Below are 18686 nucleotides of genomic sequence, written 5' to 3'. Positions count from 1 at the left end.
TTGTCCCGAAATGGTGTTTATATTTGCCTGTCCCTCTTCTGCCTCCAACTGCCTGTCCACCTATCTAGCAGCTTCTATATGACTACTCACCCTCAGAAAGAGAATGACCTCTTTTCACTTTGATCTTAAAAGTATCATTGGTAGGGCAGCTGGTTAGCTCAGTTGGTTAGAGCGCAGTGCTCACAACACCAAGGTTGCCAATTCATCCCCACGTGAGCAGCTGAGCTGCGCCCTCCACAACTAGATTGAAACAACTATTTGACTTGGAGCTGATGGGTCCTGGAAAAATACACGTTCCCCAATAAAAATCTTAAAAAAAAAAAAAGTTATCATTGGTGATGCTCAGAATGAGGCTACTCAATCCTCAAGTGATGAGAGGCTTACTTAATGTCCACTTGGAATATGGAGTTTGTTCTTAAACATCTTTCAGTCCCATGTTAAGTGGGATTGATGCTGATAAGGACAGACTTGGGAAAGGACCCCCGAGAGATGGGAGCAGTAAATCCCATCAGGAAGACTGATGGGCATATGGTACATTTGGAATATAATAACTCAGAGGTGAGCAGGGTACACGGTGGTGATATGGTTTTGGTTTCAAATGACGAGGCAATCGGGGTCATGGACAAATTGTTATCTTTATGTTTGTGCTGCAGGAGAGCTGTAAGGTCCGTCCTTTTCTCTGCTGATTATCCTTTTCTGTGTTTGGCTGGGCTCCTGGACATGACTCTGTAGGTCTCTATAGACACCCTCACAATGTTTAGAGTAGGGGAAACTTTGGGCGTCAGAGGGCTCAGCCATGCCCACATCCAGGCTTGGTCCTCTGGAAATGCTTGCAGGAACCACTCCACCCCAGGACACCTGAGTTGAACAATCCCCTGACTTGCCAGTAACTTCTCAGAGGGAATCCTTTTAAAGTCCTGCTTGTTAGAGAGTCATCAGAGTGTAACATTTAAATATTAAAATGTATTATTATGTGAAGCCTTGTGAACAAATGAATACATGGTGATCAGCTTATGAAAGCTTGCCAGCCATTGCCATAGATAACTTGTTTTCATTTTATTTCAGATATATCATTGTTTTTTAAAATGAATGAAAAAAATGTTGTTTTGTTTTCCTTTGAAGGGCTCTCGATCTGGTGTGAGTGGAGGTTCTCGAAGCCTCAACATGTCGAGAAGAGACTCAGAAAGCACCCGCCATGACTCGGAGACCGAGGATATGTTATGGGATGACCTGCTGCATGGCCCAGAGTGCAGATCATCTGTCACCAGTGACAGTGAGGGGGCCCATGGGAATACCCTTCACTCAGGGACCAAACATGACCCCAAAGAGGACGTTTTTCAGCAGGTATGTAAAGGTGATAGTAACGACTAATATTTATTGCGTACTTACCATGTGCCAGACACTGTATTATCTCATTTAACTTTGTAATACTCCTATAAGTTAGATACAGCTGTTATCCGTAATTTAGGATGAGGCAATTGAGCATAGCTGGTAAGTGAAGATGTTGGGGTTAGAACTTGGGGGGAAGTACTCTAGAGTTGCCCCATCCTACATTTTTCTTCATAATACTTTATCTCATCATTTTCCGTAGAATGATCCTTAATATTCATTTTATATGACTGAAGTTGTTTGAATGGTACATCAACCTCATATTACGTTTTTGTAGACATCCCAGTATTATATATTGAGTTACTAGGAAATGACATTGCTTGCTTCTTTAATAGTATATAAACGAAGTGATGCTATTTTAATTTTAGATTTTATATTAATATCATAAAATCAGATAGCCTGGAAATGGATATTCCTTAGGAGGTGTTTCAACCTTCTACCCAATGTAGGAATTCATTCTACACCTGTTGAAATTTGTTTACCACCCATCACGTGGTATAATAATAATAGTCTCTACTTCTTAGGAATATTGTGACATATCTAAGGAAGATAATATAAAGTGCTTAGCACAATGCCTGGCGAGGAGTAAGCACCCAATAAATGTTAGCATTACTACTAATAGCCCCATCAGGGGATACATCAAGCCTCTGCTTAAATACTTCTGGAGCCGGAATGATGGTTATTTCATGAGACAGCTTGTTCCACTGCTGGATGGATTGAACGATTAAGAAATGGTTCTCGTATCAGCCCTTCAGATGTTTATTGACAGGGTCATGCTTCTTAGTTTTTTGTTTTTTAGGCTAATTATTTCCACAGTGACTTACAAATAGTAGAAGATGGACATGCATTTGTTTAATTATTGAGTTTTCTTGATTCTAAGATACCATTGATTTAGGTGACACATTTTTATGGGAAAAAAAAAAGAAATCCTGCTTCATTAGATGTATACAATTTTTAAAAACTAACTAGAAGCAACATATACATTTTCTCAGTAAAGTTTTAAGCTCCTTTCTCTAATTTTGTTATCAGAGTTTGAATATAAATCTTCTTTACATTCAGTCTGAAGATTCATCTAAATTACATTAGCCCTCCGTGGTCACGTGCCCACGAGCATCACGATGCCCCTGGTCTCCTTTGCACTTTTGGGATTGACATTATAATATTAAGGCATATATAAGAATCAGTAGGTAAGATAACTCACCATGTCACAGGAAACTCGTCATTTCCCAGCCCCCCCACCTAAGCTGTTCCTCTTTTGGTCGCTGCATTTCTGAATGCCACCACTAACCACTCAAGGCAGAAACCCTGGGGTCATTCACAACTTCACTGTGTTCACCATGTTTCTGATTGTTCATCACTTCCTCGGTGACTCACCTGCCTTCTCATGTCTGCCCTGCTTGTGCACACCACGGTCAGCTCACCTGGGTCATTACAGTAGCTTCTCTAAGCTTGCGCCCCTTGGTTTCATTTTCCACACTGCAGCCAGCATGACATTTCTAAAATAACTACAAATCTGATACCACTCCCCTTGAAATCCTTTAATTGCTTTTCTTCCCCTTCTGGATTATTTGCTTCTGTTTGTTTATTTTTCTGATACAGTCTCATCTGTGACCATTCCTCCCCCGCTCCTCCAGTGGTGTACTTTAACTCAAATGAACTTCCAGTTTCTGAAACGTGTCATCTTCCATGTGCCTCCACACATACTGGCTTTTCTCCAGATTTATCACTTTTCTCCAGTACCTATTCCTTTGGCTCACTGCTCTTGAGTTTTTAGGTCTTGGCTCGAGTGATACTTCCCTAGGAAGCTTTTGCTATGTACTCCTAAATGAGCGCTCTCTGCTCCCCTTGTTGAGCTGTGTAGTAACTTCATTTAATCCTGTGTCTTTCATGAGTCTGTAAGCTCCTGCTGTAAAGGACCACGTTTACGTTGTTCACCATTGTATCCATAGTGCATGTTACATAGTCGGTGCTTAATGCACTTTTTTTTTTTAAGCCAAGTCAATGAGCAACTCAATACATGCCCATCGGCACCATGCCGAGCATTGTGGTAGGAAGTGAATAAATCATGCTTCTTTATTAGAAACTTATCTTTTAGTTTGGGATAAGATGATTATGTGGGAAATAAGTAGAGAACACTCAAAAAACATCATATAATTAGATGCTAATTTGTCTGATACTTGAAGACATGATATGGCAGACTAATGGGGCTCTTTTCATTGTGACCTTCTCTTGAGCTTTCTATGCTTTGCTGTGTCTTGATAAGATTAGAGACAGGCCTAAATCCTCAGGTATTCATGTCATAACTAAGGCCTATTAGCACCTCTCACACCTGACTTCCTGCTACCCCAGTATAGCTGTGTTGGTCTAGAGGCACTTTCCTCCATAAATCCCATGAGTACACCAAGCTTATCCTCACCTCCACAAGTTTAGAGAGGAAAGCAAACTTGGAGATCATGAAATCCTACTTCCCATCATTGTAGAAGACACATGGTCTCTCTCCGGGTAAGGAAATGGCTTCGTAAAGAAAACAGGACCAGAAATCAGCATCATAGAGGTGGGAACTGCAGTGATAAGCTTTGTGAAGGGAGAAAGTAGAATTTTGAGGCTGACCATTGGTGAAAGTAGCCAGGGAGATAGACAAAGGGGAAAATATCTAATGGAGGAAAGAAAGAAGGAATGGCTAAAAATTGTTTTCTATTTTTCTTCTCAGAATCATTTATTCTGGCTTCAGAACTCAAGTCCTGCCTCTGATCGAGTTAGTGCGATAATCTGGGAAGGAACTGAGTGTAAAAAGATGGACATGTCTGTGTTGGAAATAAGTGGCATCATTATGAGCAGGGTAAGATTTCAGAACTTTCCAGATTTTCCAGAAAAATCTATTTAGTGATCAGCAGCTACTTCATAGAATTTATATATTGATCAAAACACTGACTCTGCTTTTGAAACACAAATACATATATTTTTAATTTCGTAGTTAGAATCTTTACGTGGCAGTATTTTTTGAATTTGTTACAGGGGTCTCAACGAGCATGATCAATGGTTCAGGTAGACTCTACAAATATTCCTTATCTCATGTAAGGCTAATTTTTAATAAGATCTAAAAGTCATAAGTCTGTACATTATTTTTGTTTGCATTTCTTTTAGATTTAAAGCAGATTTAATTTTGAACAATCCAATAGTATTTGGTAAGTACTGCATCATAACTTCATCCAACTATGCAGTAATGATGGACATTTTGAATTAATCCCCAGGTGAACGCGTATCAGCAAGGAGTAGGTTATCAGATGCTGGGAAATGTTGTCACCGTCGGATTAGCATTTTTCCCTTTTATACACCGCCTTTTCCGTGAGAGGAGCCTTGACCAGCTCAAGTCCATTTCAGCTGAGGAGATCTTGACTCTCTTCTGTGGGGCACCGCCTGTTAAACCTATTATTATTTTGTCTATAATTAATTTTTTTGAGCGATTGTGTCTTACGTGGATTTTTTTCTTTATGATGTGTGTGGCAGAGAGAACATATAAACAGGTTGGTAGAAACTTTCGTAAAATTTCTTACCTCTGCTTTTCTCTATGACATTCCATTGAGTTGTTTTTGTCCCCTTGACTTCTTCTTTCTCCCAAAGTTAATGTGGGAATGAAGATGTGCCAGTAGGCTTTCGGTGTTTGTGGGTTTAACACTTGTGATACTGATAGTTCACAGATGACCTGCTATAATCTGGGATTTTTCTGCGCCCGGGTGTAGGCGTCAGTGGCTCAGCCAGCGAGTGCTCCTAGCTGACTTAGCACCTACGCCTTAGTGTGCCTTTGCTGGTTTTTATTCATAGCCTGTGTAGTAATTCTCAGAGTGAAAATGTTTCTGTGAAAAAAGGCCCAGTGAGAATGAAAATGATTGAAATTTGTTAAGAGTTAGGGATTGAGGACTTAATATATTGATATGTATTTAAAAAACATATTTTGAATGGAAATGGAATTTGGGAGTAAGCCAGACTTCTGTATAAACATTTGTTGGTGAAGTCGGGGATTCACAAAGTTCTGCAAAGAATATTCGTTGAAAATGTCAAGAGGAAGCCATGTTGTGAAGAAGTATATTACTGTATCGTGTGCTTTGCAAGCAACAGGGTAATGAGCTGTTAACAAAGTTTTTCACTGCCTTAGTGACCACGGATTAAACTTTCATCCTTTTAACAATTTTTATATGCTGGGCATATTGTTTACAATTATATAAATATACAGAGACACGTACATTTCACTTTGTCATTTTTTTTTTAACCTCCTCTAGAGATTTTTATTTGCAAAACTCTTCAGCCATATTACTTCTGCCAGGAAAGCTAGGAAATATGAAATACCTCATTTCAGACTTAAAAAGGTGGAGAACATTAAGATATGGTTATCACTGCGTTCCTTTCTAAAGGTGAGTTTTACTTGATTAACAATAAAAGAATTTGCAAGAATATGCAGAAAACATGCTCGTTGAAAGTTCTGGCAGCTGGTACTCAATAGGCAGTGTAGTTCTAGGCACTGGACAGATTATATCAGTGGCTGGTAGACTTTTTGGAAGTGATAACACCTGAAAAGCTGGTGGAGGTCAGTAAATAAGAGCTTAGAAAGGGAAAAGAAAAATTAAAATTTTTAGGGCAGAGTGATAAATTGAATATTGCATCTTTATCTGAGTTTTGGGGAAATATGCCAGCTGAAAATAAGCCAGTGAATCAATCACGCCCTTAATTTGGAACAGCATGGTTTCAGTGCTTAATTAAAGTTGAAGATGTCCAAAATATGTTAAAGTTCTGTGTCAGAAACTTCTTATTAGAGTTTATGTTCACATTAGCATAGTAATGTTCAGTGTTAATGATGTGAGGGCTGCTGTCTGTCTCTAACAATAATCTACCACGTGAACCATGTGTGTCTCCCCACAGAGGCGAGGTCCACAGCGTTCCGTAGATGTGGTGGTGTCTTCAGTCTTCTTACTGACACTCTCGATTGCTTTCATTTGTTGTGCCCAGGTAAACGTTCCATACCTGTTTTAGACCACTTCATGTTAAGTATACATATATATATATATATATTTTTGAAGATTTTTATTGGGGTAGGGGATGGGAACAGCGCTGGGGAATTGGGGGAAGGGGAACAGACAAGTTGCTGTCGTTTTGTTCTTCAGTCTAGTTGTGGAGGACGTTGCTTCACTGGCCCAAGTTGGCGAGGCAGATCAGTCGCCGGCTTCTGGACGGCTGCTCACTGCAGCTGCTGGCCACTCACGCTGGCTGCTGGCTACACACGGTAGCCCATGGCAACCCACTGCGGCAGGGGCTGCAGCCTACGCCGTCCCATGCGACTCACGGCAGCCCAGCTCCAGGTTGAGCTGTTGTTCAGCATCTTAGCTGTGGAGTGCAGTGTCACTGGCCCTCATATGTGGGATCCGAACCGGGGCCCTCTGGCGTCCCAAGCCAGCTCTTAACCAACGCACCACTCGGCCGGCCCTTAAGTATATATTTTTAATGTGTCTCAGTTTCTTTTGCCATTTTGAATACTTGTTAATTTTCCTAACTTTTGAAATGAGGATGAAAGTGATTTTGAAGACTCTGAGGTCATGCTAATTTAATTTTAGTTGCTAATCTTTGACGGATAATAAGGCTGTCATACCACAGTGATGGCAAGTTAGTGATTGACTCCATCATTCCTTCTACATTTATTAGTTCTCTAAGGTAGACCTTTCCTTTCTTTCCCATTCATTCATTCATTCATTCATTCATTTCACTATGGACTCTTCTTGTATTCTTTTTTTTGTCTAGTGAACTATAACCTATTACTATATTTGTTCTGATGCCTAAATTGTTCCAGATTTGGACAGTAGGAGACCCTTGAAGTCCCTTCCTGTGTCCTTTTGGACAGGTCCCTGTATGTATTCTGTTCATTTTTTGGCACTTCTGTGCTTTCTCCATTACAAGAAGTTACAGGCTTACTTTACATTTTCCCATTTATTGAGTTTAAATTGAATTCTTCTGTGTTCAGAGAACATACTCTGAATGTTTTCAGTCCTTTGAATATGTAGAGGCTTGCTTTATTACCTAGTTTTATTAAATCTCCCACCAGCACTTTGAAAGAATTTATATTCTGTCGTTTAGGGAACAGTGTTCTCTATATAAAAATTAGTCCAAGTTTATTAGTGGTGAAATCTCATATATCCTTACTCACTTTTTTTTGGTCTGCTTATTCTGTCAGCCATTGATAGAGGTCTACTGTGTTCAAGTCTACATGTTCAAGTCTACTGTGACCGTGAATTTATCTTTTCCTCCTTTTATTTCTGAATTTTTTTTAGCTGAGCCATCCTACCACCTGTTGGCAGTTCATCGGCAACTCAGCTCAGGCCGGGAATAGAACTGCTGTTGTTCAGAGCTCACACTCTTGAGCGAGCTCTTTACTAACTGCGCCACTCGGACGGCCCTATTTCTGTCCATTTTTGCTGTATATGTTTTGAAACTATGGAACTGGGTACCTACAGATTTAGAATTGTTATCCATCTTCTTGGTGGATTGACTTTTATGTTTTTTATAGTTGCTTCTTTTCTCAATCCAGGATCCAATCCAGGATCACATATTGCGTTTAATTGTTATATCCTTTTGTCTCCTTTAATCTGGAATAGCGTTAGGTCTTTATCTTTCATGGACCTTATGAAATGTCTCTATTTCTACTGTTTCTTAACTTCTGTTCTATTTGATATCAATTTGACTATACCAGCTGTCTTTCCCCTAGTTTTTGCATGTTATAACTTTGTCTACCCTATTTCATTTATTTTGACTTCATATTTTAGTTGTGTCTCCTGTAATCAGCATATCCTTTATTTATTTCTTTTTTTTTTAAATTTTATTGGGGAGTTAGGGGAGGGGAACATTGTTGGGGAATTGGGGAAGGGGACCAGCCAAGTTGTTCTTCAATTTTCGTTGTGGAGGGCGCCAGTCGCCATCTGGCTGCCCATCAGCAGCTTGTGTCCTCTAAGCTCAAGGTGCTGTGTTCAATCTTAGTTGCGGGTGGGCATAGCCACCATCCCATGCAGGAGTCGAACCAGCAGCCTTGTTGTTAAGAGAGCATGCTCTATCCACTGAGCCATCCAGGCGGCAGCTCAGCTCATGGTGCCAAGTTCAGTCTTTAGTTGCGGGTGGGCATAGTCCACCATCAAACAGGCAATCTTGTTGTTACACCAGCTGAGCCATCCTGCCACCTGTTGGCAGCTCAGCGACAGCTCAGCTCAGGCGCAGCATCACTGGCCCATGTGGGATTCGAACCAGTGGCCCTGTTGCTCAGAGCTCGCACTCTTAAGCCAATTCTTAACGAACTGAGCCACTCAGCTGGCCTAATTTCTTATTTCTTAATCCAACCTAACAGCCTGAGTGTTTTGGAGTATCTGGCCCATTTAAACTTAATGTAATTATTATAACTACAAATACTGTTTGGTTTCTATTTGGTCTGTTAATTTTCCGGTTTCTCTCCTTTCTTGCCATCTTTTGTCCATCAAGCATTCTTTAATAGCCTATTTAATCCTATTAACTCGTTATATGTTCTTTTGCTACTAGTCACCTCAGAGATTACAACATAACATTCTGAGCTTATTATAGTCTAATAAAATTATTAATTTACCTCTTCCTCGATAACGCTAGGACCTTAGAGCACTTTAGCTCATTTACCCATTCACTTTTTGTATTATTGGTGCCTTTCATTTAAATTTTACATGTATTTTAAACCCACAAGATGTAATTATCATTTTGTGTAGTCAATTATTCATTTATATTACCTACATATTTATTCTTTCCATTAGTTTCTACATTTCTGTTGTTCTCTGGATTATTTTCCTCCTGCTTGAAGAATCTGCTAGTGACGAATTCTCTCAGTTTTTGTTTGAAAATGTCTTTTATCATTTTCATGTTTGAGGGATATTGTCACTGAGTATAGATTTCTAGGTTGCCAGTTAATTTTAGCACTTGTAGGATTCTATTGTCTTCTGATTTCCATATTTTATCTTGAGAAGTCAGCTGTTATTCTTATGGCTTTTCTTTTAAAAGTAGCGTCCTTTTTCTCTGGCTGGCTTAAAGAGTTTTTCTTTGTGTTAGGTTTTGTAGCAGTTTGGCTCTGGTTTGTGTATATGTTATCTGTTGCTGTACAGCAAATTGCATCACCTGCTAAGGAGGTGGGTGGGCCTAGGTTGCTACCAGCTGTTACTTTCCCCCCTCGTTATAACTAATCAGCAGGGTGAACACGACCCAGAATAAGCTAAACATATACCCTCTTTTGAAAATCAGAAGTGAAAACCCGAGCTTTCACTGGTGGACTTTGGAGAAGAAAGGTCAGTAGGGGTCAGTGGGGCTGGCAGGATGCTGTGATAAACCAAGGCTAGTACAAGTCCGAGTTAGCAGGGAGAGTAAACAAGGGTCTTGCAAGGCAGTGGAGTTAGCTGAGAGGAGTGGAGATGGGAGCCCAACTGGCCCTGGGGAAGAGCGATGGGGAGGGCCGCTGCTTGGTGACTTCCCTGTTTTTCAAAAGGCCTGCAGTTGGTCTCTGGGAGAATTCTCTGTATATTTTTCAATAAATTCCATTTTACATGGGCTTGCTTGAACAAATTTCTTCACTTTTGAATCAAGAAAAAAATTTTGAAAACTCCAAAAACTTTTACCAGAAAACTTTCTCCTTACAGGTATTCAATGACAGGTAGCTACTACTACTGTTGTTATTCAGATCCTAAAGTGGGGTAAAGAACTGAGCCTCAGGATTTTCTAGTCAGCCCAGTGAGATGGGCCATGTGTTTTAGGGAGCACTGCTAGTCATAAGCAAATTTAGTACCTGGAAAAATGGTCACCATATAATTGTGAGTGGGCACACTGGTGGTTAAAAAGGCCGGAAATGCATTTGTCTTATTTTCTTATTGTATTAGGTTTTCCTCTTTTGTTACTTCCAGACCATTGCTGTCTTTCATACAAAGGAGAAAATCCTGTAAATGTAGAGAAATACGTAAAGACTGATTAAATAGATAGTACTTTATGAGTTAAAACTCTTTTGCTTTGAGTATTAAAATATTGGTATCTTGTAAATGTTTTTAAATTGCTAGCATAAAGGAGGAATTATAAATTTTAAGACAAATGAAAAACTTTTTTTTTTTTTTATCCTTCTTATAGGTTCTCCAAGGACATAAAACTTTTCTGAATGATGCTTATAATTGGGAGTTTTTGATCTGGGAAACAGCTTTACTGCTTTTTTTGCTGCGCCTGGCCTCATTGGGGTCTGAAACGAATAAGAAATACAGCAATGTTTCAATATTACTTACTGAACAGGTATTGATTGGTCCCTGTCAGTTTGGGTCAGTGGTTAGAGATGGCATAATGTTTATGGAGAAGATTCAGGGTTGAGTCGAGACTCTGTCACTTTCTAGCCATGTGACCCTACAGGTCACTCTGCCACTATGTGATTGTTTCCTTCTTATAAAATGTGGATAGTATCTTCCCCATCTGCTCCCAGGATTGTAAGACGATCTAATAGATTGAAAATACTTTGTATACTATAATTTTTTTTTGGTGTTTTTTTTTAAATTGGGGAATTGGGGGTGGGGGAACAGCATTGGGAGAATCGGGGAAGGGGAACAGACAAGTTGCTGTCCTTTGGTTCTTCAGTCTAGTTGTGGAGGACGTTGCTTCACTGGCCCATGTTGGTATTATCATTGTGCTCTTCCTGGGTGAGGCAGATCGGTAGCCAGCCATTGGACGGCTGCTCACAGCGGCTCTTGGCAGCTCACGCTGGTTGCCGGCCACTCACGGTAGCTTTAGGGCAGCCCACTGCAGCCCCACTGCAGCCTACGCCATTGCTGGTGACTCAAGGCAGCCCAGCTCCAGGTCGAGCTGTTGTTCATCATCTTAGCTGTAGAGGGCACAGCGTCACTGGCCCTCATGTGGGATCCGAATGAGGGCCCTGCTGCCCAGAGCTGGTGTCCCAAGCCAACTCCTAACCAACGCACCACTTGGCCTTGCCCCTAAAGTGTTTTTTTGTTGGTTGGAATGAAGCATACTTTTTTTTTTTTTTAAAGTTTTTTTTTATTTGGGAATTGGGAATGGGAACAGTGGTGGGGAATTGGGGGAAGGGGAACAGACAAGTTGCTGTCCTTTTGTTCTTCAATCTAGTTGTGGAGGACGTTGCTTCACTAGCCCAAGTTGGCACCATCATTGCACTCTTCCCGGGTGAGGCAGATCAGTCACCGGCTTCTGGACGGCCACTCACTGCGGCTGCTGGCCACTCACGCTGGCTGCTGGCTACACACGGTAGCCCATGGCAACCCACTGCCACAGGGGCTGCAGCCTACGCTGTCGCTGGCGACTCACGGCAGCCCAGCTCCAGGTTGAGCTGTTGTTCAGCATCTTAGCTGTAGAGGGCAGTGTCACTGGCCCTCATATGTGGGATCCGAACCGGGGCCCTCTGGCGTCCCAAGCCAGCTTTTAACCATCGCGCCACTCGGCCGGTCCTAGAGCATACTTTTAATCTCATATTTTACATCAAGCATTGTCTTTTAAGTATGTTGAATAAGCTTCTTGAATTTCTTCTTCTGTATCAGCCATAGAATGCATTTAGTGTTTGGAAAATACTTGGTCTTTGCTATGTGAACAGTTATTAATATCGAGAAATGTTTCTTATAAATACAGAGTAGTTTGAAGTTTAAAAACTTTTTTTTAATTTCATGTTTATAAGTTTTTAAATAAAAACATTTGGTGTCATTAGTTTTTCATTTTATTTTAGAATTATAGTGGAGAATTTTTCCTATAAGGGATAAAATAAGGAATTAATAAGTTAAAAGCAGCTGTCTTCTTTCATTCCAAAAATGTTTAATAAGGGTGTTAGATTATTTGGGATATACCAGGATGAGTAAGATATCATTTTTTATCTCAAGGAGTTTATAGTCTAATTGTTATATTAGAATATTACATTTTTCATTGTTTTGATGTTTAAATTGCTTCCTCATTTTTCCTTTCATTAAATAGCTTCTTTTTTTTTTTTAATTTTTTGCCAAATTTGACTGATTAGGGATGGGGGTGAGGGTACATGACATATGTGCTCTGTAGAAATAGCTGTTGGAATTTCAAATTTTATTTTACTTGAAAACATGATTCTTAAAATGTGCCAGATTCAGTGCAGTATATATATTTTTTCTATGACATTTACCTTAATCTCTATTCCTTCCCTTAGATTAATTTATATCTTAAAATGGAAAAAAAGCCAAATAAGAAAGAACAGCTTACTCTAGTAAACAATGTATTAAAACTCTCCACCAAATTGTTGAAAGTAAGTAGCATCCTCTGATACATGTTTACTACCATTTAAATTAAGTCCATGCTTTATTTCTTGGAGAAGACCCTAGTAACAGATAGATGCCAAGCTGTGTAGATTCAAAATGCCAACTTCATAGTTTTGGTTTTATGACTATAAGAAAAAGTTTCCTGCCTTGTTACCCAGGCTCTGGTGATTGCTGATGTCTCTCCTATTTCTTAAATTACATTTAAAAAAAAAATCACAAGTAAGCATATTGCTTGAATTCACCTTTAAAAACTTAGCTACTGGAAAAGTAGGTGAACTTTATTACAGGTTTTTGAAGGTAGCTATTGAGGAAAGACAGCCTTAAGCAGTCACCCTCACCCAAGACAGAAAACAGCCCAGAATCACTGATAGCTGTTGAGACGCCATGTATCTCATCTTGGTTCTTTCATGTTCCTGTAGGAGCTGGACACACCATTTCGACTCTATGGGCTGACAATGAACCCTTTAATCTACAACATCACACGAGTAGTTATCCTTTCTGCCGTCTCAGGTGTTATAAGTGATCTTCTAGGATTTAATATACGAGTAAGTGTGACTACCACTCTGAATCATCTGCCTTAGTCTTAAAAATTACTATATATAATGATGATCTTTGTTCTTCACTGTGTGTGTGTGTGTGTGTGTGTGTGTGAGAGAGAGAGAGAGAGAGAGAGAGACAGAGACAGAGAGAGACAGAGACAGAGACAGAGAGACAGAGACAGAGGGGCTGGCATGGAAATAACTCTTGAAGAGATAGACATTTTGACTGGTGGTCCACAGGCTTCTCAGCTTAGGTTTTCTCATTTTTACACAATTAGAATAGACTATTCTCTCAAATGGAGCAAAAAATCAAGTTTGAATCTCACATCAAGTTACTAGCATGGGCTGGGTAAGAGTTTTCCTTTTATCTAGGGAAATGTACAGAGGCAGAAGGAATGAAAACCAAAACCCGTTGAACTGCGATATGCCCTTTGTGATCCTGGAAATGTTTAATGTTTTTTTTTCCTCTGTAGTGTTCTGTGGTTGCTGTTGTCAGAGTTGATACTTTTTCTTCTTATGCAAAGGGCTCTTGGTTCATAGTCATGTAAGTGGACCTATAAACCCACCTGTTTCTCTTAAAACTAACTTATTTTGGTGATTTTCTTAACTTAGCTGTGGAAAATTAAATCATAAGCTGAGCCATGTGCCTGGACTTGCTCCCCTCGCTGGCATCCATACTTATCCATTAAGGAAAGAGATGACTGGAGAAGCCGTGAGATACCTACCTGCTTGTTCACACACAGAGGTGGCCTCCGCTCAGCCTAATCTAACGAATGGTGTTTTCAGAGGAACCAATCCTTCTCCACCTGGGCACGTGTGCCGAAAACCTGTGTTTTCGTCGTTTTCAAACAATGTGAATAGTCAGGAGACTAAAGACTGTGTGTTTTGGTAACACAAGGACAACTTTCTAAGTTAGGAAATTTATTCTGGACATTTTCGGTGCTGTGACAGTTACATTTATTGGACATAGTCTTTTGGGTAAATGTGTCGATGCCCAAAGCATGAAGCAAATATGCTTTATTAGCAATATGCAAATTCAATGCTTTTGTATTACAGTCTATAGAATTGGAGATTTCATTTCTCTAGCAAACGAAAGGTCAAATTTAAACTATTTTAGGTTGAACCCAAATAAAAGAACTTTATTGGAGAATTTCAGTTTCTAGGCTTTTTTTGTTGTTGCTGAAGAGTAACAGTAACCTTTTAAACTGTGTCTGTTAACAAACAATGGAGAAATTTTTAATTAGTTTATAATTTTGATGTTAACCTAGTAACCATATAGTTGTTAATGAAAGGGTCATGTATAAAATATGCATTGTAATTCAGTATGAGAAATTTAAGTATATGCATACCCATTCATGTCCATTGTACAGTGTAGCTTCCATATAAATCACCTGAGCTGTGTTTCCTATCACAGTACTAAGTGAAGCATTAATAGTTTACCTGTTATGCAATTTAATGTATCCCAACCTTAGTATAATTTCAGGTCTATCTCCACCACACTATGCCTTGGATGATTTAGATTCTTTTATCAGCATCTCCTATTACACACATAGGCATACACACACATTAATGAAAACGCTAATAGTCTACATATAATTCTTACTGTTACCCTCTTTGAAGAATCTATTGAGGCAAGTTGAAATCCTGAACATCTTAATGGTAAGATTTTGTGAATTTAATGTAAGTTAGAAACTTAGTTATTATATGTAAAATATGTACAGGCATACCTCATTTTATTGCACTTAGCTTTATTGTGCTTCAAAGATGTTGCGGTTTTTTTGTTTACAAATTGAAGGCAAGACCCTCCACCAGCAAAAAAGACTACAACTTGTTTTATTGTGATAATTGTTTTATTGTGGTGGTCTGGAACCGAACCTGCAATATTTCCTATGTATGCCTGCTTATTCTCATGCAAAATCAGTGTATTGGTCACACATATCTTAATATGCAGGAAGATTTTTGAGGTTTAAAGATGAATTTCTCGAGATCAGGATTGAGGTTAGACCTTTATGCGTTCATATCCTTGGTTCTGCCATGCACTAGCTTCATAATTTGGGGCAAGTTATTTCACCTGTCTGTATCTCAATTTTCTTACCTGTGAAATGGGGATAATAACTACCTAATAATGCTGTTAAGGTTAAATGACGTTATCTTGTATGATACTTAGCACTTAGTAAATCTGCAATAAACATTTGTTATTGCTATTTAAAGCACTTTAAAAATCTTTCACTGATAGATTCCTAACTGTGAAAATTAGGAAACAAGGTTGCTGCACCAGAAGTGGATTACCAAAAATATGCCGTGTGAGTTACAATATTTCTAAGGTAAAACCCCATTATGGTGATTGACCTTTAGAAGGAACTGTTCTGTAAAGGCACTTCAGTGTCTGAAGAAATGGCTCAGAGGAATTATGCTTCTACTGTTTTCCATAAGGAACAATAGCAGTTGTCTCAAATCCAAGATTGAGCTCAGTGCAGATTTCAGACAAAGACTGATGCCTTTTTTCTCCTACAAAAAATGCTGTTCTATTTTTAATTTGCAATTTTTACACTGTGAGTTTTCATGTACATGCAGTATTTTGAATAGTTTAGTCTTGTGGGTTGAATTATGATTTTGATGATGTATAATTGGTTTAAATTATTTTTCAGGTGGGTAAAATTATATGTAAATATAGTTGCTCATGTCAACAACTTAGGAATCATTCTTGACTCCTCATTCCTCAAACCTTACATCCAGTCATCAAGTCTTTGAATAATTATTTTCTTGATATTTTTCTAATCAGTTCACTCTTTTGTATCCCCACTTCCACCACCCTAGTCTCAGTCAACATCCTTTGGGTTTTTTTGAGTAAGTTTCTGCTCTTACATATGCATGGCACCCCTGTCCCTCAAGCCCAATGTGTTCTCACAAAGCTAATGTGTCTTTTCTGAAAAGTAAGTCTCATAATTTAGAATCCATTAATGGATTACTATTAATTTGAAGATAAAAATCCAAAATCTTTTTAGCAAGGTGTACAGGCCCACCCTGTTGAGAAAGATTTTTAAATTTTCACATTTGAAACATATTTTTGCTGGGTATAAAATTCTACTTTTAAAGATAATGTTGCTCTACTGCCTCCTGGATTGCATTGTTTCTCACAGGACATCTGCTGTCATTCTTACATATGTCTTTTTTTTTAATTTTTTATTGGCTGCTTTCAAGGTTTTTGTCATTGAATTTGTACAATTTATAATGTACACTGGTGTTTTCTTCATTTTAAGGGGCTTGGGGTTTGCTGCACTTATTGGATCTGTGGGTTCATAGTTTTCATATGATTTGCAAACATTTTGGCTGTTTCTTAAAATAAGTTTTCTATGCCCTACTTTCACCCACCTCCTCTGGAACTCCAATTTACATGTACAGAGGGTGCCAAAAAAGTATATGTTTTAAGAAAGGAAAAAAAACTGTATTAAAATTGTAATAGTCAATATATACTGATAACAAAAGATGAATACAAGTCACGTTTGACTTCTGCAATTACATGAGGTGCTCAAAGTGGTTCCCATCAGTGTCCAGACACTTCTGATTACAGCGAACATTGTTTGGTAGACTTCTGTGGTGAGCGTGTAAACTGTTCCAACACCATCGCAGAAGAAGCAGGACTTGTTGCTGTGTGAGGCCTCCCAGATCTTCCCTTGTGCACATCACACACAGTACCATGCGTCTCACACTTATCACGAATGCGTGCAATTCTCAGGCATTTTGGAGATTCTGTTGCATCCTCACGCCTCCATTGTCGTTATACTTCCACAACTTTCTCGAATTTCAAATACCACTTCAAAATGGTCTTGTGCTCCTCGAACAACAAATGTGCTTCCGCCATTTCCTTTGACTATTCTGCCTGTCGCATGGTGATGCTAGCATTATTTTGATTAATGCCATCTTTTGAGCAAAAGATGTACTATACATTGCTACCGTAATTCAATTCAACTTTGAAAGGTAATACATAGATAACATCTCCTAAAATGTTATACATTTTTTTGGCACCCCTGGTATGTTAGGCTGCTTGAAGTTTTCCCACAGATTACTCAAGTTCTATACATTTTCTCATTCTTTTTCTGTCTCTAATTTTGAATAGTTTGTATTCTGTGTCTTCAAGTTTATCAACTATTCTTCTGCACTAATTTGCTGTTAATCCTTCCTAGTGTGTTTTCATTTATAGAAGTTCAATTTTTTTTTATCTGTCATGTCTGTCCTTAACATTCTATTTCTTTTCCCTACCTTGTTTAACATAATAAATACATTTGTTATAGAGATAGTAAGTAAGGACATAGCTATCATCTGTGTCATTTTGTGTGTGGTTCCAATAAAAATTTATTTTAAAAAATTGGCCACAGTCAGATTTGGCCCATGGGGTATAGTTTGTTGATCCAATGGGCCTTTTTCCTCAGATTGCTTATTATCTTTATTCACTTGTACACATTCAGTCCTTTTTCCTCCTGCCCTTTTATGATTTTGTTGTCACAAATTATCTATTTTGATACCATTCATGCATTACCAAATTACAGTATAGTTATTTTAATGCCCCTTTAATCCCCTTTAATTTTATATTGTTTAATATTCTATTCTGAAGTATATTTGCAGTTTTCTGTTTTTGTGTGTTAGTTAACTTAGTTTTGTCTACTTTTGTCTTTTTGTTTCTTCTATAAGAGCTCCTTTCAATGTTTCTTGTAATGCAGTTCTTGTGGTGGTAAATTCTCTCAGCTTTTCTTTGTCTGGGAAAACCTTTATTTTGGCTTCATATCTAAATGTCAACTTTGCTGGATATTATCCTTGGCTGATGGTTCCTCTCAGTATTTTGAATATTTCCTTCCACTCTTTCCTGTCTTGTAATGTTTTTTTTAAAGATTTTTATTAAAATATAGCTAACATACAATATTATATTAGTTTCAGGTGTATATCACAGTTATTCAACATTTATATACCTAAAGAAGTGATCACCATGATAAGTCCAGCAACTATCTGACACCATACTGTGCTATCACAATATTATTGACTATATTCCCTATGCTGTACGTTACATCACCATGACTATACCTGGAAATTTGGACCTCTTATTCCCCTCCCCCCACCCCCTTTAAAATTTATCAGTTACAGTTGACATTCAGTATTATTTTATATTAGTTTCAGGTGTACAGCATAGTGGTTAGACATTTATATAATTTAAGTGATTCCCCTGACTAGTCTAGAATCCACTTGGCATTATACATAGTTCTGGCTTGTAATGTTTTTACTGAAGAATCTGATGATAATCTAGTGGGGTTTCTTTCCTTTATAGGTTACAGTCTTTTTTTTCCTTGACTGTCTTGAGAAGTCTTCGTCATTAACTTTTTTTTTTTTGAAGTTTGTTTTTTTTTAATTGGGGAATTGGGGGGATGGGAACAGACAAGTTGCTGTC

General features: G+C 38.5%; 1 protein-coding gene across 5 annotated transcripts in view; it reads left to right on the top strand.

Annotated features, from left to right (window-relative positions):
• The window catches only part of PHTF1 (putative homeodomain transcription factor 1), a 53973-nt gene extending 38514 nt beyond the window's left edge, over positions 1-15459 (top strand). For 4 of the 5 annotated variants that reach the window (XM_019659196.1, XM_019659197.1, XM_019659200.1 and 1 more), the window contains 9 exons: positions 1123-1344; positions 4100-4228; positions 4641-4913; positions 5667-5798; positions 6304-6390; positions 10549-10704; positions 12602-12697; positions 13130-13255; positions 13862-15459. In XM_019659196.1, coding sequence (XP_019514741.1) covers positions 1123-1344; positions 4100-4228; positions 4641-4913; positions 5667-5798; positions 6304-6390; positions 10549-10704; positions 12602-12697; positions 13130-13255; positions 13862-13882 — 1242 coding nt within the window. In that variant the 3' untranslated portion in view covers positions 13883-15459. The remainder of the gene's footprint in view (positions 1-1122; positions 1345-4099; positions 4229-4640; positions 4914-5666; positions 5799-6303; positions 6391-10548; positions 10705-12601; positions 12698-13129; positions 13256-13861) is intronic. The other variant, XM_019659198.1, reaches the window with a different exon arrangement.
• The last annotated feature ends 3227 nt before the right edge of the window (positions 15460-18686 follow it).

The sequence above is a fragment of the Hipposideros armiger genome, unplaced genomic scaffold (assembly GCF_001890085.2).
Source record: "Hipposideros armiger isolate ML-2016 unplaced genomic scaffold, ASM189008v1 scaffold_297, whole genome shotgun sequence".
In the NCBI taxonomy this organism is placed as follows: Eukaryota; Metazoa; Chordata; class Mammalia; order Chiroptera; family Hipposideridae; genus Hipposideros; species Hipposideros armiger.
This window is presented reverse-complemented; position numbering and strand designations above follow the sequence as displayed.